The sequence below is a fragment of the Silene latifolia genome, chromosome 9 (assembly GCF_048544455.1).
Source record: "Silene latifolia isolate original U9 population chromosome 9, ASM4854445v1, whole genome shotgun sequence".
NCBI lineage: Eukaryota > Viridiplantae > Streptophyta > Magnoliopsida > Caryophyllales > Caryophyllaceae > Silene > Silene latifolia.
The window spans coordinates 225,253,469-225,279,429 of NC_133534.1; the positions used below are offsets into that span (position 1 = coordinate 225,253,469).

At 39.0% G+C, this 25,961-nt stretch overlaps 4 protein-coding genes across 4 annotated transcripts; 2 read left to right on the forward strand and 2 right to left on the reverse strand.

Moving 5' to 3' along the window:
• The first annotated feature begins 688 nt into the window (after positions 1 to 688).
• LOC141602307 (protein AGENET DOMAIN (AGD)-CONTAINING P1-like) lies at positions 689 to 1,069 on the forward strand. Its single transcript, XM_074422610.1, has one exon. It carries the CDS (start codon positions 689 to 691, stop codon positions 1,067 to 1,069), a length of 381 nt encoding a protein of 126 aa, XP_074278711.1.
• A 2,479-nt stretch (positions 1,070 to 3,548) lies between these two features.
• On the reverse strand, positions 3,549 to 5,345 carry LOC141602309 (uncharacterized). The gene has a single exon (XM_074422611.1). It carries the CDS (start codon positions 5,343 to 5,345, stop codon positions 3,549 to 3,551), a length of 1,797 nt encoding a protein of 598 aa, XP_074278712.1.
• A 12-nt stretch (positions 5,346 to 5,357) lies between these two features.
• Positions 5,358 to 7,527, reverse strand: LOC141602310 (uncharacterized). Its single transcript, XM_074422612.1, has 3 exons — positions 7,313 to 7,527; positions 7,014 to 7,228; positions 5,358 to 6,457 (listed from the first exon to the last, which is right to left on the reverse strand). Exons 1-3 carry the CDS (start codon positions 7,525 to 7,527, stop codon positions 5,358 to 5,360), a joined length of 1,530 nt encoding a protein of 509 aa, XP_074278713.1.
• A 6,032-nt stretch (positions 7,528 to 13,559) lies between these two features.
• LOC141600477 (ASI1-immunoprecipitated protein 2-like) lies at positions 13,560 to 24,438 on the forward strand. Its single transcript, XM_074420713.1, has 10 exons — positions 13,560 to 13,858; positions 14,847 to 15,509; positions 17,311 to 17,396; positions 18,330 to 18,826; positions 18,922 to 19,398; positions 19,712 to 20,363; positions 20,466 to 20,696; positions 20,825 to 20,949; positions 21,767 to 22,179; positions 23,188 to 24,438. The coding sequence occupies exons 2-10, from the start codon at positions 15,057 to 15,059 to the stop codon at positions 23,533 to 23,535; spliced, it is 3,282 nt and encodes a 1,093-aa protein (XP_074276814.1). The 5' UTR covers positions 13,560 to 13,858; positions 14,847 to 15,056; the 3' UTR covers positions 23,536 to 24,438.
• Positions 24,439 to 25,961: the final 1,523 nt, after the last annotated feature.

Sequence of the window (25,961 nt, forward strand, 5' to 3'; positions counted from 1 at the left end):
ATAATTGTATTTCCTCTTTAAATTTATTTTTTTGTACCCGTTAGATAATTGTCGTTTATTCTTTCTCCATTGTCTTCCTATCTTTTTTTTTTGTGGGCCGTCAATTTAGGTAGTTGCCGTAATATTAATATGATGTAAGCCTGGATGCTTAACAGTTTTTTTGTTAATTGTTTGGGCCGTTCCAGTGTGTGTTATTCACTTTCAATTCCCTTAAATTAATGTGCTTTACAATGGTGTTATTGTGGCTTTTGTGTTGTCTTGGCTATTTAACTTTTCGTTTTTACTGGTTATTTAGGTTTTTAATGATTATTAGGTGTGTTTTTATTAGCATTGAAGTTAATATTAAATTGGAGTTACTCTTAGAAGTCCTCTTTTCTTTCAGTTTTACTGTTTCGTTTGTAACAGTTATCTTTTGTGTGTGTTGTGTAATTATGTATTTGTTTTTATTATCGTGGCTGTCCCACTTCGCTTTTATTATTTCCGGTGGTAAATTCTCTTTTATTATATTATCTTTTGGACTGTTTAGTTTCCATTGTTTGGTGGTGGCCTATATATATATATATATTACCTATTTTATTCCAAACATATTGTGTTGTATCCATATTTTGTTTTGTTTTATCCATATTTAGTCTTTGGTTTTTCCTTTTAATTAGTGGTTTATTTTCCAGTTTTGTTTTTTGTCTTTTCAATGGCTCGTTTCAGCGTCGGTGATGTAGTGGAGGTGATGTTTCCCGAGTCCGGCTTTATTGGGTCCTACTTTCTTGCAACAATACTTTATCTATTGGGCGATGTGGAAGTCTATGTCCAATTCCACCATCTTTTGTTACCTAGTGGTTCTGGACTCTTGAGGGACGTGGTGGCAGTTGTAGACATACGTCCATTGGCGCCTTCTATTCCGAGGTTCGAGTATGGGCTCTATGATCTAGTTGATGTCTTCGTGAATGATGGCTGGTGGACCGGTCGGGTTATAAATGTTACCGGTGTTGAAGGATACTACGAGATTTTTTTTGAAATGTATGATGAGGTTTCGTACAATGTCTACTATGAGATGCGCCCGCATCTCGACTGAGAGGATAATAGGTGGGTTGGATTTCTGGGTTGATATTAGGCTGTGGTATCACTTGTAATGTTCTTGTCTCCAGACATTTCAATAAAAAATTGTTATTTCCTTTTTGTTTTTTTTTATTGTGTCAGTAAAGGTTTGTTACTACCGCTTCGAGTTTGTTATATTTGTTGGCACATCCGAGTAATTTCATTTGGCCGCTCCTTTTTTCTTTTCGCCATCTTTAGGGAGAACTCCTTTTTAATCCCGTGTAAATTAACGGGCTTTGGTTTGGTTTCTTTTTATATATGGCAAAGGACGATGGCTTCTTTACTGAAATTACTATGTGGACGTGAAAATATGTATGAAACATGCAATATGCCTAATTTCTATCGTAATATCATGCACTAAATAGTTGGACGGCTTAATTAAAGATTTAAAATGCATGTTCCTTTGTTTCTTAATCGTCATTTCTGACATTACATGTAAATATCTTCGCAAATCGTACATCGTCACTGTGATAACGCAAGCAAAATAAAGGCTTTGATGCGTCCCATGTTAAGTTGCTAAATAATGAGTATCATGCGTAAAAAATCAATTTCATGGTACACCTGGTGCAAAAATTGCAAACATATGTAGGTGCTATACTTGCAAACTTTCCTCTCAACTTCTTTGCAATTTGAAATTTTTATTTTAGGATTGTTCCATTTATTTTTTTCAAAACTAATATTTGGCAAGTCTATTGTTTTTATACAAGAAAATTGACTTCGTTTAGTCGTTTAAAGCGTGATATACATATTCCTTCATTTGTGTTCGATGATTTATAGGCAAGCTGATTAGAAAGCCTGGAAAAAATGTAGGAGACATCGAGACGAATGGCCCTAAATTAACCAAGAGCATCTCCAATGGTTATTCAAAAAGACTTGCTTGCAAATTAAAAAGATTTGAAGCTATTTGCTTAACCATTGGAGCACTTTATATGAACTAACTTAAATTAAGCTAGTAGCTACATGCCTCCATGGAGCTATGGCTTAAATGGTCCTACAAGTAAAAAAAAATCTCAATTAAGAGGACACACGTGGGTCCATTTAAGCGACAACACTAGTAGCTTACCATTGTGGTACATATATTTGATAATATTGTTGTCTCATACGGATGAAAAAGTGGGATTAGCTTAATAAAAATAGGCAGCTATTCTTTTGAGCATGAATTCAGATTTTATATGACAATAATAGGATTGAAAGCATCGTTTGGTAATGAGGTATTGTAGCAAGAAAAAGCAAACCATGAGCACGTGTAGTAACAGCTAACTCAGTTATTTTTTCCCCTAAAAAAATTGAACAGAACAACAAATTAGGACAAAAGAGTAACCTTTGTCCTCTCTAACCATAAAAAGTTAACTCATTAAATCATATTACCTATATATAGCCAACGTATTATTGTTAAAGTTCTTAATTAATCTTCAGAAACCTTTGAACATCGGCTATAGTCTCTATGTAAATGTATAATACCAATATTCTTAATTTTCGTATCTTTAATAGTCAGTTGCACCTTGGTTTATTGGTATCGATCAAATGATTTCAAGTTCGTTTGATACACACATCCACACCCTCGGGATCAAGTTTCGTTTTCACCCCATTTTCCATACTGCCACCACTCCTAGAACTCAGTTTCTTAACTGCTGAAACCCATGGCCTATCATCATGACTTTGAACGTCTAACAACTTGAATTTCATACCATTTCCTGTACCATCCAAAACGTTCTCACTATTTTCCATTCAACATGCACTTACTCTACTAATCTAACCCGTAAGATCACAGCCTAAACATCCAAAATTCCAAGCGAACATGATTTTAACCAATATTTCAGATCTGATAACACAAAATGCAACAAAAAAGCAAACACAATTGAACAATCATCACAAATTTAGCACATAAAAATACTTTAGAGCACATCACACTAATTTAAGTAGATGGAGGGATCCATGTTCGCAACTTTACAACTTATGTAAGACAATAATAGTTCAATATTGATTAAAAATACAAAAATGACCAAAATTGTCTAGTTTATTTCAGCAGCTTATATAAAACTTCTGATCACAAGTCAATGAAGCGATTAGCCATCGTCAAGTCCAATACTCGGGCAGCTCTGCAACTGAAACATTTGATTTGTCAATGGAGAAAAGATAATTAAGAGATAATTAGGTGGTGCAAGACTTTAATTACTTTGACAAATTAGACAGAGATTACTTGGGAATCAGAGTATGAAAATAATTGAATTTCTGAGCAATTTAGTAAATCATTCAATGTTTGGTAAGACATATTGTGAAGCTATCAGGTTAGATTACATTTAGAGTAAATCAACTTTGTTTGCTTACCTATTATTAAATATTTGCAAAACATATGAAAGCTACGAAGTATTCTATTACCTGTGTCTTTGTTTTCGCCTGCGGCCTTACACTTTTGTGCCATCTCCATGAGGTTGGTGGCGGGATTAGTTACCGTTTCAGAGTTCATCAAATATTTCCTTGTACACCACATTTTTAGTTTCAACCTCGGACCTTTCCAAGTCTTTCTGTGGGATGCATATTCTTAACCCCTTGCGAGAGGTGACTCGGGAGACAGCAACGTATAGTTGTCCGTGGCTAAATACTGGTTCAGGTAAATAAACACCGACGTTCTCAAATGTTTGGCCTTGACTTTTGTTTATCGTCATTGCGAAACATACCCTAATAGGGAACTGTCTTCTCTTTATTGTGAAGGGCCATTTGGTGTCTGTTGGAGTCATTTCAATTCGCGGGATTGCAACCAACTGTCCGACATTAGTCCCCGTGATAACTTTGGCCTCCAATGTACGGGATCGAATACGTACAACAATCAGTCTCGTTCCATTGCACATGCCAGCAGCAGGGTTAATGTTTCTCATTAATATTATGGGGCATCCAACCTTCAAATGTATCTCGTGGTTTGGTAAACCTTGAAAGCGGAGGGAGTTGAGAAATTCCGTTGGGTATAAATTTTCCATGTTCCCACCGTTAGTTAGTGGGCAGATTCTGTCTGCGCTTTTTGTAATTTCCTCATCACCTGGTATGAGTCGGAGAATATACCGGTTTATCTCATCCACCACTTCGTTTTTTGGCGCCAGAATTGCTCTCCCTTGCAAGTATTTGGGGTCTTTGTAGTTGTTTAGGAGCTCCGGGTAAATTTCATTGACAATTGTGCCAATAGGATCAGTTGTAGTTGGGAGTAACATATCTCTTGGTATTTTAATCCATGTTTTCTCATCCTCTCCTTCCTTTGCAGTTGCTGGAATTTTGCCGTCCCCAATATCAAGAACCCAGTTTGCAAAATCTTCCAACTCTTCGACCTCATGATTGGCTTGGTTTTTCCTGAGTCTCATATTCCTTTGTAGTTTGAGGACCTGGCAGTGTGGCCATATCTGAGATGATTTGCTAATTGAAGCATCCACCACATCTGCGCGTCCCTTCCCTGGAATAACCGGGAGTATTTGCCTAAAGTCTCCGCCTAGCACAACCGTTTTGCCCCCAAAGACCTTCTCCTTCGCGTGGGGGTCATCGAGCTGCATGATATCACGGAAGGCTCTGTCAACAGCCTCGAAAGCATGGCGGTGAACCATTGGTGCTTCATCCCATATTATCAGAGAAGCTTCCCTAATCAAGTGTGCGAGGTCAGATCCTTGTTCTATTCTGCAACTTGTTGTCTCGGTCAGTTTTATTGGTATTACAAATCTAGAGTGGGCGGTCCTACCGGATATCAATAACAATGCTGCTATTCCAGACGACGCCACCGCTAGAACAATAAGGCCTTCAGATCGTATCCTCGATATCAATGCTCCCCAGAGGTATGTCTTCCCTGTACCTCCGCTTCCGTACACAAAGAAGAGGCCTCCAGTTTTTTTGTGAACTGCATGTAAGACACTGTTGTATACTTTACTTTGATCAGAATTCAGGCCATTCTGAAGTTGTTCAGCTTCAAGTGCCATTTCCAATGGATCGTAATTTTGCTCCTCCAGTATTAGCCTATTCCCGCTGTTCTTTAGCAATGTTTTATCCGGTGTTGGAAAGTCGGCAAACTGTTTTAAGCTGCGGCCACTTCTATTGAGTATGATTTCAAGTTCTAACAGGGCGTAGTTTTGAATTTGTTCGTCACTCAATTTCACATCTCTGTACCCAAGGCGTCGTTGTTGCCGGGGTAGAATGTCATCGGACAGGTCTTTCCAGTGGTCTAGCCACAACTGTTTTGGGTCTGCAACCTCACAGAATAGTAACAGCGTTGCAAACATTTCTCGGAGTTGCTAAGCAGTTGCCCAAGTTGCTGTTTCGTTCAAGGCCACATGCCATTCCTCGTCTCCATCTAGTAGCCCGAGAGCATTGCAAGCTGACTTGTATGTAGGGTGAACAACTTTGTCTACGGTACGGATATCTGCGAAACATTTTGCCCCCTTAACAATGTTCAGTAGAAGACGTAAGTAGTACGGCTCCCCGGAATTTGGGTTAGCAAAGTATATCCTTCCGATTTTGAAACCCTTTTTCCGTCTTGTCCATATTTTCCCATCCTTGTCCCAAACCCATTTTGTCGGGAACTCTGCATATGTTAGTAAGCATGCGTCTTCATGTTTTTGGTTTGTAACCATCCATTCAGTAAGGGTGGTTTTTGCATCTCCCACTCTTTCTAGGACGTCATCTGGCGCCTCGTAATCTTCGAAGAAAACATCTTGTTCGGATTCTAAGTGATAAGGCAGGCGCTGTACTGGTGGCTGCTTAAATTGTATTTCAAATGCGAAGATCCTCCAGGAGGCTTCGGAAGCAGATACATATCTACATTTAAGATATGTTTCTATTTCATCAACTGGCTGTTCATTCATGTTGCCTTCATTTATGTCAGGACGTACTTCATGCAGACTTGCGTGTGCCATATCCGGACCCTTCGACATGTACTTGAATAGGTATTTGACTGATCTATGTTTGTTACACCATTCCACATTCAAGTGGGCTTGGTATTTCACTAATAGGTCAATGTTGTGAGGCACCACAAATCTATTGTCAAGAGTGTGGTTATTCTTCTTAGCTTCTTTACCATCTTTTCTTCGGCGGTATACAGGATAGCCATCGTCGCTGACAGATGTGTGAGAGCAGAAATCTCTCGGGTAGTACTTCGAGCACTTGCCATCAACCATACAAGGTGAGCTGGACCTTGCTTCTCCACAAGGGCCATGTAGCATAAATTGCACGACTGCTTCATAACCTATAGGGTCTTCTGTTTTATCCGGTAATTCAGCGCTTATAATCTTATCTATCTCCGATGGGTCATCACATTTTACTTTCGGGACGTTGAGAAATAAGCAAATGTGTGCATGCGGCAATCCTCTCTTCTGGAACTCCACTGTGTAAATAACTGAGTGATATGAACAAAGTTAGTAATTAGAGTACATATCATGTCCTTAAAGTTTGACTGCTACTTATACGGTAATATGAACCACAGAAAATTCTATTTCACTTGTTCTCCTTAATTTTGGATCCGGAGTATAGACGCCCGAACACTTTTTCAGGTCTCGGAGTTTGGCATTATTTTTAAAGAATATGGCGTTCAGCATGTAAGCGATAAATTGAAGTACAAAGGGAAATAAGGTGGATGATAAGGAATAAAAGTGGTGGTTTTCCTGGTACTTTAGCAGTGTTTAATTGATAAAACACTGGTGGGACGTTGTGTTTGAGTTAAATCTTGGAAGATAAGAGCACTGTTACATCTGTGAGCCTTTTTCCTTTTTGTATGCTATCGCGTTCAGCATGTAAGCAGTAAATTGATTTGGCTGGGTATAGGGTGGTGGGAGTAGCCTTAACAAATTTAAAATGAAGTACAGAGGGAAATAAGAAGAATGATAAGAAATAAAATATGTGTTCTTTTTGGTAGTTTAAATTATATTGAATATAAGGGGTGATTAATGTCATACCTGCAAGTGTTTCACCAAAGAAAGCCCTTTTCGTCAAATCTACAATCAGTTCATCTAGCTTAATTTTGAACACCCTAGCAAGGATGTCGGGACGGTCTTCAGGCCGTTGGCCAGGGATAGCTTTTAGGAATTCAGAGACCTCCTCCCATTTTGGGTTGCAGGTGAAAGTGATGAACAAATCGGCGGACCGCCCATCGACATATAGCCTGACCCGTCTTGGTAGAGTTGGAAAAGGTTTTAAGCTTGATTGGGATAAGATGGGGAAGGACAATGCGTTGGCCAAGTGAAGCAGGGGTTACTTCACCGGCAAGAAGAAATCGGTCAAAGCCACGCAGGAGTATTTTTCGATTGTTTTTTGGTTGTGCCGGACGTAATCTAAGCGAGTCTCCTCAACACAGGTAAATGCGTCACACATGTACTGCTGCCTTAACCTCCCACACAGAACGCATATCCCGTCAATAAGTTTGCCATTTTTTCGACGTTCTTGGAACCTATAAGAGTAATACTCCCGCATTGTCACGCTTTTCCTTTTCTTTTCGCTTGTTTGTGTGCGTGATCTGAATGCTCTATGCCCAGTCTGAATCCGTCCTCACCGTAAGGAAACATTAGAGGATACTGCATTGCCATGAATTTTGGATGGAGTTCAGAGATCCGTTGCAGTCCGCTTGCACGCTCTTGGATTATGATATCACGGGACCCTTTTTCAGTTTCCCCGTTCCCGATAATAAGTGCTGCGAACTCGTTCACTGTTGGTGGACCAAACTGTTTATCATCTATTGAACGGGCAGCCCGGAGGCATAATCGAACATGTTGTAGGTCCTCATTTCCCATGCGCTCCCTGGACATTTTGCATAGCTTTGCAATTTCATTGTGATCGTACATCATCTGGGAAAGGCTCTCGACAATATCCGGTTGAAGGCTGTTTTTACCTTCCCCATTCAAGGATGATACCCGGTTTGTTAGTTCATTTTCGGTGTCGTGAAAGTATAATTGCATGAACCGTGGTTGTTTACCCAATGGTGGAAGGAGTGAGCCGATATTATGGTGGTTTTGGCCGCCAAGTCGGAAGCAGTATGGCGCACCACCTTTGTTAATGGCATTGTCGACTCTGCCACCCATGGATGTGAATGCATATATAGTGTTGTACGACCGGATGAGCCGCCTAAATTCGGATGAACGTGTGCCACCCAAAGGATCTAGTAATCCTTTTAATAATTCTGGAGGTTGTTTGAGTAGTGTGAGTTTGACCTTCCCCTTTTGGCAGCATATATTGAATTTTGGGCGGGCATTTTTGGGAGTCACGCCTACGGCTTCTTCCTTCCAAACTACGGCGTCACAGAACTCACATAGTTCGGTAGGGCCACCGAAGCTCCAGGTTGTTAAATATTTCCCTGTTGGTCAGGCAGAAATTACTTTAGAGGGTGCATAGTTCTTTCCCTATTAGTCATGGTCACGTTTAAACTTATTTTATTTCGCGTGGTAGTGTATATGATGGGTTTGTGCTTCATTTTCAAAGTACTAAAGGAAAGGTTTCTACTTGAATTGAAGCTTTAAGTCACGGTTTTCCTCTAATTACAGTGTTGCAGCAGATTGTTTGTAGAGGAGTAAATGCTTCAATGATTTGTGTGATCAAATGCTAAGTGAAGTGGGGCTTACTTGTAGGTAACATGACCGCTGTGTTTGTGCTCTCGATAGTTGTACTATCAAAAGATTGAGTTGAGGGGCCTGAATATTTCCGGGGAAAAAATTAAAACTAATGTTATCAGTACAATAGTTCAGTGGATCAGTTTTCAGTAACCATATTGCAGCAGGTGATACCTGGTGTGCTGTTTAGACAGCTTACAGCGTCTGTTGTCTGCATGTTGTCTATTGGGCATTGGCGTGAGTTTCCTGGTACCTTGGCCTTGCGTGGTCGACCCATTTGACGATGAGCCAGCCCCTTGCGGGCAATGCCTGTGTAATTTTAGCCGGCGGAAGAAGTTAGTGAAATGAGCAGTAATACATGCTACCTGTGCTCCAGAGAAGGTTCTTACGAAAGTTCGGGAAAAATAAAGTAGAGCATACCTCCGGGGTTATTCCTGGTAGATGCTTTAGGCGGCTCCTGAATTGTAGGCACGACGGCTGAGTCTAGGGCACCTGCTTTGTTATGGTTTCCAATTAATGTTAAAACGGTTTCTGAACTACTGCGCGGGTAATCAAATAGAATTAAAATTTGTGTGACCTGTTTCGTTTGTGGGGGCGTTGGGAACTGCCGCTGTCTCAGTATCACAGGCAACAACTATTCCAACAGTAGGGGATGTTCCAATAGACGGGCGGCCTCTCTTACGGGGCCTGTGGTCCGTCTCATGACCGCCCATGCTTGAACTGTGTGCACTGGTGGAGGGATTGGCAGCGGTTGTTTGTGAGTTGTGGTCATCGGTTTGCGTAGGCGGCGGGAGATTTGACGACAAATCAGAAAACCCGGCTACCAAGGGTTGACTTGGTTCGGTTTGAATGGTGTCAGTTGGTCCCAGCTGTGGAAGAATCTTACTTTGAATGGTGTCGCAAATGGAGGCCGTTGGGGTTGCCGTGCTTGTGCTGAAGGAGTTAGGGTCCTCTGTCGGCCTTGTCTTGCGTGGGCGACCTCTTTTGCGAAAACTATGCTCCATTGCAGTTGTCTATGTTGTTACATGACATGCCAAGCCACCACTTCTACACAATAAACATGTACAGATGTGAGTTGTTTAAAAAGAGAAGCTCATGCCGCCTAACAGTACAGTTCAGTCATTTTTTTCAAAGTTAAATCACATAATGGATATACTATAATAATAAAACTAACTAATCCATATGATTGACGCCACACTTCTGGTAAATCAGATACGTTTTTTGCATTTAGAAGTAAAGACAATTAAATACGAAAATATAAATCCAAGGGCCAATAGTGAAACAGTGACGGGATACGGTTCAATGGGTGCGGCCAGTTTCTAACAGGCAAATTACGAAACTGAGATGAGGGATCAAAGAAACAGAAAACACAGAAAGTATAGCAAGGAGCCAGGTATACTTCCTGACTGTCCAACGCATCCAGCTATGCTTATCGTACTCGGATCAAAATACTCCCATGATGGAATTTCGTGTTTTTGGTTTGAAATGAATGGTCCAGATAACTCGGTCACTTTAGAATCAGTTAGGACATGAGATATGTAGTACAGTTAAAAATCCACTCGAGACACTACCATAGGGCAGGTTTCACGAAGCTTTGATGTGATATCTAATTATACTTGCTTTCTTAGTCAACTACTCTGAATATGAATTGTTGGTGTAAATTATCACAGAAAAAAGGTTTGCATTCAGCAATTGGCACAACCGCACAACCTCACAACCAGTGCTGCACAAATGGAAATATATTGCAGCAATCGGTAATACTGAACCAGGTAAGTCATCATACACCCATATCCGTTTCTGTTAGCCCACATTCTGAAAGTTCTGGCAGAAATTTCAGGACCAAGTCTTCATCAGGGAGCCGACCAACCCCTTTGCCACAAACTACCCACCAAGACCATTAACCGTTAATGTTTGTACAGATGAAAGGGTGCAATTTTCCTTGTTTGGTTTCTCCATATTTGCAGTAAGTAGCTAATGACTGACAGAATAAGACATGTGCTCATCCACACATAGGTTAACGTATGTTACAGTCAAATTTTGAAAAATCACTTATGCATTAGACAATTATGGAGAGACCGTTAACACATCAGAAAAATTGGCAAATTATGTCCGGAAACGTACATGTTATGAAGCAACTATTCAAAAACTGACAATAACAAACAGATAAGTAACGTCGAAGAAGTATGAGCCCAGACTCCAGACTCCAGTGTTACGCGAAAGGAGTCGTCGAAAGACAACACAAGCACCTAAAATCAGCTAGGAGAGGATATTTTAATTAGACTTAGTTCAAACTACCCTGAATGTTGAAGCTATATTAATGCAGTTCAAAACGCCAATGTAGAGTGTCAAAAACTACAAAAAACATTTAATAAAGAATTAAAGTCCAAAAAAAGAAGCAAGTGAAGTGAGGTTACATGTCGGTGAAGGTATCCTGACACCAGCAGTAGAGCCCGCTAGGAAAACACCGAAGAAATTCAAGCTGTGTGTATTCGGCAATGGCCTGTGTAGATTTCAGCTGCACAAACAACAGTCAAAGGAAATAGAAAAGAAAAATTAAATTTAAACTCAACATGCAGATTAATAAGACAAAGAAGGGTATACGGAGTTTTTTTTTTTGCGGATTTCAGGATGCAAGCACACAATTTATGCTTACATCATTCAGGCATATTGTTTCCCAGTGGCGATAAACATTTCAGTTCTAGAATGAATGATGAAAACCACATTGTCAAATAGTGTCCCAGGGTTTTTTGGTTATAATCTTACTCAATTCAACTTCCTCACATTTCATGGCCAACCAACTCTTATTTCAGAAGTTTGCTTTCATTGATGAATAACTTACAAAATGGTGATGTGCCAGAACCGCTGCAGAAGGTAGGTTGATTTAGGAACTTATACAGGGATGCCCTACTATTAAATTACTCTTTCTAAAATATAAAACTACGGACTACTATATTAAAAAAATGATAACAAATTAAATTTGCAAGCATGAAAAAACACAGAGCTGTGTAGCTACTATACCATACGCGAGTACTATCTTTGGCAGGAACAAAATATCAGAGTGTCTTTACTGGTAGAGAGGCTACTACTATACAACTTCTTACTTCTAAGCCAAATTAAATTTGCAATAAAGACCAAAATGCTCGATTATATGTCTGTTGCAAGCCCTGCGAACATGTTGCATTCATAGTGTTTCGCATTTTCGGTAAGTTTTAATCCTCTATTTTAAAGCTGGAGTTCCACCGTCTATGTAGTTCACACACTGAGTTTGAACTTAAGTAAAAGGTACGTAGATTATTGGGAGGTGAATTGGATTTTCGTAAAATGGTGTTCACCATGGTTAAAAGGTAGCAAAACTCATGGTAATTGGATAAATAAAGAGAGGTTAAGTGGAGGCGGGTTACATACATCAGTTGGTGGTGTCAATGACGATACATGATGGACGTTACAAATATAGAGTCAGCAGGGAGTTTATATAAGATTTCTAAAATAAAAGTCAAGTGGAAGCTCCACATTGGGTGTGTTCTCATTTACTTAAATGTTAACAACTATGAAAAAAACCACTACGACAAAAGTACCCAAACCAAAACAGAGACACAATTGGATCGAGGGAAGTGTAAAAAGTGAATACCTACGAGAGGAATAACACAGCGAGTAACCGCATAACACCGTCTGCAACCTGCAGGGACCGCATTCAACGCGGGACAAATTGAAACGTTTAAAGCGAGATGACAATAAAACAAAAGAAAACATGTATTAGGTCTAAAATTCTAATACAAATACATTAGATAAGTACAGAATTGAATCATAAAAGTAGAGAATAGGTAAAAGAAGGGAAGCCAACCGAATAGAAATTGGGAAATTGGGGAAAGGAATAGACCCACAAATTTAATCATATATAATAGGGTGTAAACGGCTACGGAAGACAGACAGTAGACGGTAACAGTCGAAAGATATTAATTATACATTTAGTGAAGAAATTAAATCGGAAATTGAAAGGACGGGGCAATGAAACAGTGAAACCCCAACGGATACATAACGTATGAGAGAAGTAGGACAATAAAACGGTACCTGAGAAACGGATAGAAACCATATCCACCACCGTCTAAATGGGCGACCGACGGACCATTTGAGGATTCCTTAAGCCGTATGTGGGACTGGCGGCCAAACGGCGTTATACGGCTACAATATGGTGGGAACCAGGAAGACCTCGTTGGTAGGAGAGGGCGACCAACCCCGGTGACCGGCATACACGCTCGCCATTTTTGGATGACCATGTCGTTATCGGGGAGGAGGGAAAAAGGGGAGGAGGGAAATAGGAGTACGGGGACATATGAAATGTGATTGTAGAAAGAGGGATGAAATTTGGGATTGGTGATGTGTTGGCCGAATTGTTGCTGACGTGCTGGTCAATTTGTGCTACCGTGTAATTCATAAAACAGATGTGGCATCCCATTAATCATATGTGGCTTTTTTCATACACACGTGGCTTTAATGACGTGGACTTTAGGGGCCATTTTAGGGAAGGCTTTTAATAGTATTTTATAGATAGATACAATGACATTGGTAGTAGAATTTTACTTTTTGTCAACCTTCAATACGTCAATATTATATTATTATCTTGTATTCCCTATCTAATTACCAAGCTTTTTATTATTTTATAATTAACGTAGTTTATATAGTTTGGATTCTCTGTAATCGCTCGGAAAAAGCTTCCTTTATTAATATAGATAGATAGATATAGATTTGCATTGAGATCTCTTAATCGGGTCCATCACACGGTGCTAGTGATTAAAAACTATATAGTATAATTAATTTGTATCTTTTTTTAATTACATTGAAGTCCATTGGTTTCTGGAATTAATATATAGTATTGATTGATTGATTATAAATATATAAGTATATTTTTTTTAAAAAAAATAGAATAGATAGTGGTAGAAAATAATGACCAATTTTTAAGTTTTCATTCTTTGATTCGAAAAGTTAAATCTTATTTGACAAAAAAACAAGGGCGATTTTACGGCTTAATCCCTATCCCTCTCCTTTGAAGAGAAAAATAGCAAAAGCTTCCAAACACCCAACGCACCCTGATACCATCCTTTGTCTCCGGTAACGTTCGTCTTGTCGAATCAACCACATCTTCCGTTCGCCATCGGCCGACAACCTCCTCTCACTTAATTTTCGTCATCACTCTCCTTTTAATTGTAAGGGTTTCTTTCTTCTTCTTCTTCTTTTTCCTAATTTCAAATCTCAATTTTTAGTTTAATAAATCCCTTATATATTCTTAATTAATCTAGTTGTTCCATACTTGGATTGTTAGTCTATTTGCCTAATTATAAGTGTTTATTCGAATGATTTTTGTTTGTTTTCATTAAAACCCCAATTACTCAAACCCTAATCTACCCATTTATTTGACTTAAATCCCTTATTGCTGGAAAAAAAACAGCTTATGATTCGATTTGGTTGTTTACACTTTTCAGTAGTTTTAAGAATCAAGTATGAGCATTTCAATGAGTTGCTGCCCTACTGGGTTATTGTTCATGTGTTCCTTACGGTATTTAACCCCTTAACGTTTCTGGGTTTGGTAGTAATCTGTTTTTTAGACACATTTTCTGAAGATATCGTTTTTTTTATTATATAAATAAATCGTCAAATAAGTGGATTTACGAGGAATTGAAGATTATGTGTTAGAGGGTCACTGTGACTGAAATTTTCCATCTCTTCGTTTCAAATACTGTACCATGTTTTGTTCTTCTGCAAGTTATCCTCAAAACCATGGCATTCTTGTTTTACGGGGTCTAGAAATGTAGAATAGTTGGGCCGAGTTTAATGTAGGATTGTGATTGTGATTGTCTGCTGAGTGCTGACGGGTAAACACAATAACAAATGTGGGTTAGTCCCAGTAAATGTTCTTTCCCTCTCTTTTTTCCTTCCCTTCCCACTCCTATCTAAATTACTTTGTATTTTTTTGGCTCTACCATCTACTTTTTAATATTTTTAAGCTTCACAGTACTGGCAAATTAAGGTAAATATAACCTGAAGATGCACTGTGAAGTATCCTTTCTGGTTTTGTCAATTTTGGATAGTATATTAAAAATTCGGCCTTTTCTCCACCTTCTTCACATTGTAAATTTGTTGGTCAAGCCAATTATGGTGTTAAAGAATAACGATCATTCACGTGGATTATTCCAGGACGTCAATACTAGTGGACACTCTACCTTATTTACCAAGAATGGAGTTGGATTTCAGCATACTGGTTGTCAATTAATTTCTCTACTTGACATCAACTCACTTCAGGACACATCCTTGAGCCAAGCAGATAGTAGAATTGTAGCTAGAAACTTTTACAAGTCTAATGCATCTATAGGCTTTGAGACGCGTCAGAAGGCAAGCGTTAATGTGATGTCAGCTGAGGAAAAGCTACTTTCTAGATCTTTAATAGTTTCCGATAAGAGGAGGGACCAGAAAAGCTTAATGCAGGATAGTGATGGCGATTCCAGTAGTAGAAGAGCTAATCATTCAACTGATTCTGTGTGCCTTCACAGTGATAAATACAACGATGGTGCCTCATGTGGTGCAGATACATCCAATAATCTCGGCCAAGAAGTAGAGATTGCTGATGGTGTAACTATCTCTGGTAGTGAAGGGCTGTGCTCTGATAATGAAGATAAGCAGCTTGAATTTAAGAAGTGTAGTAGATATTTAGGAACTTCTAATCATGAGTTGACATCGTCTTCGAGTGATAAGTACCAAGATGGGGATGAGAAAATTTTCAAGTCCAATAAGCGAGATGAGTCAGATGAAGCTCGTGCACCTTCTGTCCCTACATCTCCAGAATCTGATGTGGAGGAAGATGTAAGTAAAGTCTTCTGACTCATTTTTTTTCTTCTATTCTGTAGGCTTGTGGTTTGATGTTGTTTGTTCATGTTTGGACATCCTTCCCTACTATGTTAGTTAGTTATTTCTGGTGCAAAGTGACTTGTGTGTCCATTTAAAATTGTGAAGATTATCAGTGTAGAATACAGCGGAGCTAAATGATCCTATATTAAAGTACCTTAAGGCTTTGATATTTTTACTACTCCCTCCTATTCAGTCCATTGGTAACATACCCATTTGCACAGGTTTTTAGAAGTAGTAGGTGATGGTGAAAGATTTGGAATACCCCCATGTTTAGATGTTAATACAACAACAACATTGCCCCACTGCCTCAAGGGCTCCCACAAATTGCGGGGTAAGGGTGGTTGGATGTATGTTGCCTATCCTTGTGGTAGCAAAACAAAGAGTTTGTTTTCGAATGACCAAGACGAAAATTGAGTCGAGAACTGCATCGAATTATAAAAACCTATTACCCAGTACGGCCAGTAGGTACGGTTACTCCCTCACCAACCATTATCATGAACTTAACGCTAATCACTATCGACATCAGCCACCACTGATGCTGCCATCTCAGTAAATGACGTCTCTGCAATTAATCTTTTGAAATTATTTATATTTTGTTGTAGATATGAAATTTTAGGGAGGAACAATTGATGGATCTACTTTTTGCTAGCCACCTGTGGTGAGCCTGGTCGGAGTGGGTGAAACAAGGGAGAGGAGAGAGATTGAAGGTAGCCTGTGTGGGTGTTTAGATCGTCATTTGTGGTGTGAGTGCTGGTAGTTCGTGCATAGTGGTTTAGGGTGCACGAGTGTGAGTGGTGGAGGTGGTTTGTGCGCTGTGGTTCGTCCGAGTAGATCCAGCCACTGCCGGAGGTGGGTGGGTTTGTCGGTGATGTAGTGTGCGTGGTTTTGTTTGGTGTGGTGGAGTGATAGGTGGTTGAGAGTATTGGGTTGGATATGAATGGATATAGTTGAATTTATGGATATGGACGATCGCTGTTTGTACCCCAATTCAAATTAATACAAGTATTAGGTATCAGTTACCTTTTTGCATTAGGTACCAGTAAAGGTTATTTATTTATTTAGTTAAGTAACTAAACTTTCAAATTCAGACATGAGAAATCCAATTCAATTGTTTTAGTCACTTCAATTCCTCCGCCGGTATTTATACACGACATCTATTTTTAGTTGTCTCTTAAATGTACTTTTCAAATAATATTGTCCACCAGAGCACCACTGCAACATTATAAACCAAAAGTTTGAAGCTTAATGACTAAGTTTGGAGTTCTAATTTGAGCTTTATATGTATTTGATGTGAATCTCAAAAAGATTTTTCTCTACATTTTAACATTTAACGTATTGTGTAGGAGCTTGACGATTGCCCCTTTAAGATTAAACGTTGGTTTATGTGTTTCAATTTTAACATTAGCACATAACTTATGAGAGTTCTTATAGGCAAATAAGTGCGTTCTAATATATAGCTACTAAAGTTGTATTTTTGAACAGGTGACCTGGGCCAAGGCTCTTGTATGCCACCATCTATCTCCATTGACCTATGTTCTATGGGTATCCTGTAGATTCGTCTTACTAATCCATCCCGTGTGCTAGAATAAAATAGGGTAGCAGATTTTACCTTATCGTTTTTTTCTATTTTGGATTGTGTTAGAGGAATTTTACATTGCCCGTGGTTTTACATGTTGAAAACAAGTTCTCCATAAAGCATTTGTTTTATTTTCTGTAGCTAAATGGTTGCTAACTTTTCTAACCCGCATTGTCATAGGTAAAGGTGTGTGATATATGTGGTGATGCTGGGCGTGAGGATTTACTTGCCGTCTGTAGTAGGTGTAGCGATGGTGCAGAGCATACGTAAGTTCAAACTCGGGTTACTTTCTTTTTTTTGGTGAAGTGTGAAATATCACTAATAATAATCAAGAGAGTTACATCACCATACAATACTTCCATTCACTGCATCTACTTCCAGTTACAATTGCTCATGTGACACCAAATCTAAACTCTTAAGCCACTGCACACATCTAGCTTGACTGTTACCATTTCCCATCCTCTGAATTCTCCATTTGAGTTGGTCTCATATCCCTACAATAACAGCATTGGGACTTTTGACATAAATCAATACGGCTTTTGTTCCTGACTTCCCAAATGTTGTAAATCAGACTTGAAATGGCAGCCATCACAACCTGTTTCTTCATTAGAGAGCTACATCTCCACCTAATTACCCATGAAATACAATCCCCATGCCATGTTACCTGCAACCAGTGCTGCAGCAGGCTCAAACATATCCTGCTGTACACACACTCAAAGAAGACATGTTCCCGTGTCTCTCTCCGAACTCCGCATATCCAGCATAAATCATCAGTAATCACTCCAAATTTGATCAATTTATCCTTAATTAAGAACCTCTTCAGTACATAAATCCAAGAAATAAAGTTATGTTTAGGAAGACATAACCTATTCCACACCACCTTTTGTTGAGGACCATGCACCAACTGTACACCTCCTGGACAGAATAATGCTGATCATTCCATCTCCCCTATAAGAATCCATCCCTAAGCTTATCCTTTGCCTTGCAAAGCTGTCTCCAAGTCCAGCTAGAGTTAATAGTGGGTTGATAACTCCACCAGTCTTGTTGCTTTATATAGATGTGATGGACCCATTTCATCCATAAGCAATCCTTCTTTTTAGCCACCCACCAAGAGTACTTTACTCAACTCGGGTTACTTTCAGTTACTGGTTTCATTAATCTGATTTTTATTTTCATTTGTGTCCATTTTCATGTATCAGGTATTGTATGCGTGAAATGCTTGATAAAGTTCCAGAAGTCGACTGGCTTTGTGAAGAATGCAAACATAATGAACTATTGGAAGCCCGGCAACTTGATCAGTCAAAAAAAATAGGTAGTCATGAAAGAAACAAACCCCTTGGACGGACATGTTCTTTACTCCCTGATCTTTCTTTGAAGTTGGATAACAAGGACCCTGCATGTGATCGACTTAGACTACGAAATTTGAGCCTGAGTAGACAATCATCTTCTAAGATATGTGGAGAGAGGGTGGATTCTTGTTCTACAGCAAAGAAGCAGATTCTTGAATCAAGTGTGGGTTCACCAACAATGTCTAGCCCAAGTCGAATGGCTGTGCTGTCTAAGGACGTTCCTTTCAAGATTTTGGATAATATTAAGGGAAAGCCAAGCAATCAAATCTCTACAGGCACCAAAATTACAGGAGAATTTTCAGAAAATGCACATTCTCCTACAACAAATTCTCCTCATTTCGTGAAAGGCACATATCCTGCACATCTTATAGATAACTTTTTGCTAATTAAAGCTCTTCAGTGAGGAGATTTATTAATTTGATAATCCGCTTTCTATTGCCAGGTAATTTTCTGAAGTCTAATTCATTTAGCTCGTCTAACTCCAGGCAGAATGTGAAGGTATCAGAAGATGTTCTTCAAAAGCACAGTGTTGATGCTAAGGAGGGAATAGGAAAGTCTATCGGGCCGATTGGCAAATCTATGTCTTTCAAAGGATTAGGTCGATCAAGTTCTACCGAACCAAAAGTTAAAATGCTCCCTGCAGATTGCGCTCCTTTTCAAGACTTAAAAGGGCCAAAGCACGGAAAAGATCGTACTTCATATGAAAGAAAAAACACTATTAAATTGGATAATTCTTTACCTGGTCAAATAGCAGCCGATTCTACCAATCGTTCTTCTGCGGTCTCTGATGGCATTTCAACATTACCTGTGACCAGCACTCGTGATTACAGAAATGTTCAATCTGATGGAAAATTGCCTAATTTGTCGAATCATGCTGGCCATTTGACTCAAAAGTCTTCTGATATCATGAGAAATATAGGTATGTGCTTCCAGTCCCATGGTGGCATGATGCATCCTGATTCTGCTCTCCACAAAAAAACTGTCAGGTGTCTTGGTGTTGGGTTATGGTTGATTTAGTTATTTTTTACGATCTTATCTCAAGTTTTCGAATCCATGATGTACTATTATAATATCTAAAGCTCACTCTCATATTTTAAAAGCTCACACTAATTTCTGTAAGCTAACATAGTGTAACTATAAGCTAATAAAGGACGGTCTTACCCAAGCCTTAACCTTTGTGCCCCCTCCCCCTTTCTTGTTTCAGTGGTTTTGAGAGCATGCTATTCTAATAGGTGAAGCAAAGAAACTATCCACAGGAATTGTTGGATCTACATATGTTAATGGAACTAGTAACGCCGTTGAAACCAAGTTCAATCATCTAAATACAAATGATGGATTGGCAGTAAGTTCTTCTCGTCCTGTTGACGGGTCACTTAATGCTGATGGAGCAAGATCAAATGGACAGGGCAGTCAGAATGAAAAAGCTCCAGAGAAAATTTCTGGTAGTTCGAGACAAGGTTTAAATAGTGGGATGGTAAGTGGGAGTCGTCGCAGGCTCCCATTAGATGCTTCTGCGTTGAAAAGTAAAGATGGGATGCCTGGAGAAAACAAATTGAAAGCAGCCATTGAGGCAGCAATGCAAAAAAAGCAGGATATATTGAAAAAGAACAAGATTCCTGAAAAGCCCGTTGAGCTTCCAATTTCAAACAAACAAGGCAACCATGGAGGAGATGCAGTTTCAAATCATGTTAGAGATCCTAAGTCTGAGGAAGCAATGCATGAAGGGGATATGGATCTCCATGACATTAATTTAGACTCTTCCATACAGATACCCATTATTGGCGAAAAGCCAATCAAATTGTATCCTGCTGATTTTGAAAAGTCTCCTGCCGGAGAGTCAGTTTTGACAGTCTCAGCTATTCCTGAACAAGAATCAATCTGGCAGTATGATTTCTTTAGTTGCAGTGGCCTTCTCTTAATTTTGTGGTTTTATTGCCTTTTAATTCTCTATGATTGACCTTTTTTTTCTTTCAAAAATACTTGCAGAGGAGGTTTTGAAATACATAGAAATGGGAAACCTCCTGACATGCGCGGTGGGTTTCAAGCACATATGTCGTTATTTGCATCTGGTAAAGTGCATGAGATGGTAGGAAAGTTCCCCAAGAAAATAATTTTCAATGAAGTGCCTCGACCATGTGCATGGCCTGCTCAGTTTAAGGAACTTGGTCCACGAGAGGATCATATTGCGTTGTACTTCTTTGCCAAGGATTCTGAGAGGTTTATCTTTTCTTGTATTTTTTCTTTATCTTTGGATTGTTACTTGTTTCGCAATCATTAACATGCTCGTTTTTTTTTCTTTTTTTTTTTTTTTTTTTTTTTTTTCTGATACTTACTGTTTCTCACAGTTATATGAGGAGTTACAAAATTTTGGTAGACTATATGATGAAGCATGACTTAGCTCTTAGAGGAAATATAAATGGAATTGAACTCCTTGTATTCCCATCAAACCATCTTCCTCATGAATCAAAGTGTAAGTTTCAACAACTTTGCTGTGGTCTCTTCTGTTAGTAATCTTCCAATGTTTATATTTTTCACTGTTTCGAGGTAACACCATCTGGAAAGTGGATAACTTGATAATCTCGAGTGCCTTTCATGATATACCTCTTCCTTTTCAATGTGTTTAGTCTGTTGACATACTTTAGTATTCCTTCTCCATTTCTTGGCATGCCATCTCCTATTGTGTTCAAGAGTGCGACATTTGACTCTAGGTTAATAGTGTATTCCTTGCGTTAGTTTACCTATTATTTTGGTATTAGCTTCTGAAGATTCCTGCTTCAATATCCTGTTCTTATGGATCCTGATATGAGATGTTTCTTTTATTTACTCTCTAATTACTTCTGAAACTCTGCTCCATCCTTGTTATATATCTCAGTGATAATGATTTTATTTCAATGGGGCAAAGGAACAACCATATAAAGCTAGGTGCTAAATATTTCTTTGTGAATAAATGCGTTTATTTTTACTTTTGACTTTCTAGAGCTGCCCCGTGGCAATCTTGTTGGCAGATTATAGATGTAATGGCCTTTTTCTGACTGAAGTCTCATTGTTACCAGAATCTCATCGAGTTTATTCTATGTAAATTCCAATTCGAAGTGACGTGTGCATTTTAATATAGTAACTCTTTTTGTTGTTGTTGATGAATGCATTCTGATGCATCCATCACCTTTGAGGAGTGACATTGTAGTGCGTCATTGTTGAGGGCAACCATTTTTTTCATTCAGCCTGTGTCTTTGTTTTGAATTTTGATGTGGACATTTTGTAATTATTAAGTTGGTGTCTGATTACAGGTTGGAATGCTTTGTATTTTATTTGGGGGGTATTCCGAGGCAGGAAACCGAGATTTTTAGATGATAGATTTTCTTCGGGGAAGTGTGAAATTTCTGTTCCGGATAAGGTGGTACTTCATAAAGGTGTTACATCGGCTGAGAACCCATTCTTGTATAATAAGCTTGCACCAGAACAGTTATCTGTATCAGCTAGCGACCATAACTTGGTATCCAGATGTGAGGCTTCTGTTAAAGAAGGATCATCTCTTCAACTATGCTCCAGTTTATCAAATGGAGACTGTTATAAGGAAGAATATTCAGTAGGAAGAACATGCATGAATTCAGCAATAGGCGCTGAGAATCACAAGAAGAGGCCTAAAAATCATGACACAATCTTGCGTGAAGCATGCCCAGAAACAGGGAGTGCTGCTTTGGTAATATCCCGGTGGCTAGCTCTTTTTGGTTTCCTACTTCTTTCTCCCAATCTTCTCTTTATTGTTTCTGTCTGACATTTTAAGTTCGTTCATTTTAGTTTTTAAAAATATGGTTTGATCCCATATCTTGTCTTCAATGTCATGATCCTGTTGCCCAGTTATTAATGTGACCATATCGTCCCGTTAACCTTTAAAATCTTTGCATAGAGGTTGCAATGGGGCGTCACAACTTACATCTCATATTTACTACCATAGTCGACAGGTCACAATGGTTTTAGCTAATTAGCTACCAGGTAATATGGCGATTTGTGATGTTCCCTCATACCTCATTCGTATATACATACATACGTACATACATATATTCATAGGGTCGCATATGTATATTCTGCCTTATCTGGTACCAAGAGTATTTTTTCAGAGAACAAGGTAGCACTTAAATGAACATGCTTAAGTTCTAAAGAATGTCATAAATGTACAAAATTTCAGAAAACCTCCTAACCAACAACCTCCGCTTCGTAAGCTTTGATTTCCTCACTCTTGATGAAAGACAATAAAAGATGTCATCTACTTTTGTTTATGATAATGGTCATTTGCAATTCCATACACATGTGCTCATTAATTAGTCAACTCTAAAATGAGATGACATTGATGTAAGTAACAAGCCTCAACTTAGGAATGTTTGCAACTGAGGTTTGTTGTCATTTATCTTATTTGTGTAGATCCTTGCTGTTGTTTAGGACACGAAAACAGCATTACTGGGACAGTGTATATTCTATTATTGGTGAGCTTTAAAATGAACATAATTATTAAATGATCTGAAATCATTTTACCAGTGAGTGTCCATTTACTAATGTCTTAACTGATGTCCACTCGACATGTTGAGTGCTGCATATTGTAAACCACTGCTTCTACTGCTCTGTTAATTTTGCTACTTTCTACAATGTTAATGGTCTATCCTCCAGAGTTGGACAATGAGTAGCTTTTAACATCCTTTTCCCCTCTATGTAGGGAGAGCAATATCAAGGAAAGCATAGGAGGATGGTAGACCTTCAGAAATTAACAGCAGAAATTAACAAAGATAAAAGTCTGCCATCAGAAGTCACGCTGGACCAACAAGATTGTTCTCAGCCTTTACAGTTACCTCTTGTTGGTAAGCAAGAGGTTGATACTGTTGTCAGTTCAGTAAATCTGGAAATGCTGGATCCTGAAAGTGATTATGTTAGTAGACTCAAATATGACAATGGGGTGAAGCAAGAAAAAAGGTGTCTGGTAACCATGCAGAAGAGTAGTCTGATGGAACTTGAGAATGATATTGATAAAAAGAAGATCGAATTGCCTGGTCAAGAATGGGATTAAGTTGTCGGAAGGTTACGTCGATATAAATATATCAGTTGATAACAACAGGGTGCAATATTCCCCCAAGAGGCATTTTCACGAGGGTTCTGATGCGGCTGCCTCGATCACAGGGAAGAAGAGGCCATGGGTAGATAAGATAGACATGGCAGAAGATGCCGTCAGTAAATCTACGAATTTTTCTGGATGTAATCTGTATACGCTGGAAGCTCAGATGGGTGATGTGAGCTCTAAGTCACATATTGATAGTTGTGGTAAAGCTGACAATGAGAAACCGAATGCAATAACTCCGTGGTCCTCTGAAGGAGGCTTTTTTCTTGACGCTGTTAAGCGTGAAGATGGCTCCTTCCCATTGGAAGTGGCTTCGTCAGAGAACGAGGATCGTGATTGCCTACCTGGTGAAGCCCCCAACTTGGAGCTTGCTTTAGGAGTAAAAAAGCAGCAGGCGAGGGAGGGAGGAGCTTTGCGTTTCGACAGAAAAGATCCAGACGAAGTAGCATCATCGATAGAAGAGGACGGAGATGCCAGTGCTTCTCTTTCTCTCTCTCTTGGATTTCCATTTCTAGACAAGGAAAGTATGGCCAGGTCTCCAAGTCCTCCAGCAACTGTGGCATTGAATCAGAGAGTAAATACTTCACTGCTTCTCTTCAGGGGTTCGTCAGGCAAGTAGACGTCTTTCTTCTTTGTGTATAGTAATTATGCCGATTGTCTTCAATTTAAGAGGTCTTGTGTTCATAGCCCTGTAGGATATGTTGATGCCTCACTGCCTTTTATTGGATTTAGTGCATTGTCGAGGCTGTCTCCCCGTGTATGTACAGAAGTAGTAGCTGCCACAGTTCAATACTCAATACGTGCATACTTACCTCAACTTTTTGCTTCAATAATTTGAAAACATTTTCCTTGCAAGACATGGTTATTTTCTCCAGTCGTTTTGTAAGGTTCCGTCAATCATCATACTGCATGGTATAGTAGCTTTGTTGGGCAAGAATTTTTTTTAAAACAAGCAGGCTCTATAATTTTTTGCAAGGGTTTTCGTAAGGAATTTAATTGTGTGATTTTGATAATTTTTACATATATTTTATAAATATTAATGTTAAAGACTCGTCTCAAAAAACCAAAATATTATAAAAAAAAATTAAAAACAAAGGGAGTACTAGATTAGTAACGTGGTAGCAAAAGAGAAGAAATGACTACACGACCCCTTGGTTAAAAGAGAGTAGGGAATAGACTTGTCAAAACCTGACCCGACCCGACCCGAAAACCAACTCTAACTCGACCGGTAAATAATCCACAAATAACCCGTTTTAACCCGTAAATAGCGGGTCGAAACGCGACCCGTAATGGGTTGACTGTTGGGTCAAGACAATATATCTTCCTTAAAATACATAATGTCAAATAGGTATTGATCTTATAGAATTTTGAAGAAAGATATGTATATATGCGGTATGTCATGTCATCACCCCAAACCATATGCCACGTCATCACCTCGGGCCACATGCCATGTCATCACCTTGAAGTGTGTGCCACACCATTACTTTCACCGCATTACATCGAACCACATTCCACGTCAGCACTCTCACATCGAACCGCATTCCACGTCAGCACTGTCACGTCATCACCTCGGATCACATGTCACGTCATCACCTCGAAGTGTGTGTCATACCGTCACTTTCGTCGTACTACGTAGAACCACATCCCATGTCAGCATGGCCACCTCATCACCTCGGATCACATGCCACGTCATCATTGTCATCTTATTTGAGTCTCATTGTCGTACTTAGCGAGTTAGTGAGAGTAATGATGATAATGATGACGATGGTGATGGCGATAATGGTGACAATTAAGTTGACTAAGACGAGCAAGAGGAGACAAAACGTATAAACGATAGAAATTATGATGTAAAAGAAGTTTTGAAAAATGCTAGAAAAAGATGTTGATCGACCCGGTTTTTTACCCGAACTCGATCCATAACCCGTATAGACTTGATCCGTATTTTACCCGACCCAAAATATACCCGATCCGTATTTTACCCGAACCCGTATCTACCCGACCTATAACCCGCCCGTTCAACCCGTTTGACAGATCTAGCAGGGAATGATATTGCGATAGAGAGTGACAGTTAATTTTGTAGAGATATTTGTTTCACTTTTTTGCTCTTAATAATTTTAGAAATGAGACAAATTAAAAAGATATAGAGGATAAAAAGAAGTATTGGTTTTTCATTTATAAATTTTACTTTTTTCCTTGTAATCTTTTCTATATCATGCTCTTCTAAAAATAAAAGAAATTCTCTCTTCTTCTCTTCATCTCAAACATTAATCAAATCTTCACCAAAATCTTAATTCTAATACCGAACCGGTTAATTTTAGTCCGGATCGAATCGACCAAAATTTAGGTGTTCTGTGATTAATTTTCGCAACTTTATAAAG

Bases quoted from the DNA above. Each gene is read 5' to 3' on its own strand.
- LOC141602307 (XM_074422610.1), top strand. From the start codon at position 689: ATGGCTCGTTTCAGCGTCGGTGATGTAGTGGAGGTGATGTTTCCCGAG.
- LOC141602309 (XM_074422611.1), bottom strand. From the start codon at position 5,345: ATGTTTGCAACGCTGTTACTATTCTGTGAGGTTGCAGACCCAAAACAG.
- LOC141602310 (XM_074422612.1), bottom strand. From the start codon at position 7,527: ATGCGGGAGTATTACTCTTATAGGTTCCAAGAACGTCGAAAAAATGGC. The intron at 7,229-7,312 runs GTAACCCCTGCT...AACTCTACCAAG, and splicing joins GATTTCTTCTTGCCGGTGAA to ACGGGTCAGGCTATATGTCG. The intron at 6,458-7,013 runs GTATGACATTAA...CATATCACTCAG, and splicing joins CTTTGGTGAAACACTTGCAG to TTATTTACACAGTGGAGTTC.
- LOC141600477 (XM_074420713.1), top strand. From the start codon at position 15,057: ATGTCAGCTGAGGAAAAGCTACTTTCTAGATCTTTAATAGTTTCCGAT. The intron at 15,510-17,310 runs GTAAGTAAAGTC...GCATTGTCATAG, and splicing joins AATCTGATGTGGAGGAAGAT to GTAAAGGTGTGTGATATATG. The intron at 20,950-21,766 runs GTAAGTTTCAAC...GTCTGATTACAG, and splicing joins TCTTCCTCATGAATCAAAGT to GTTGGAATGCTTTGTATTTT.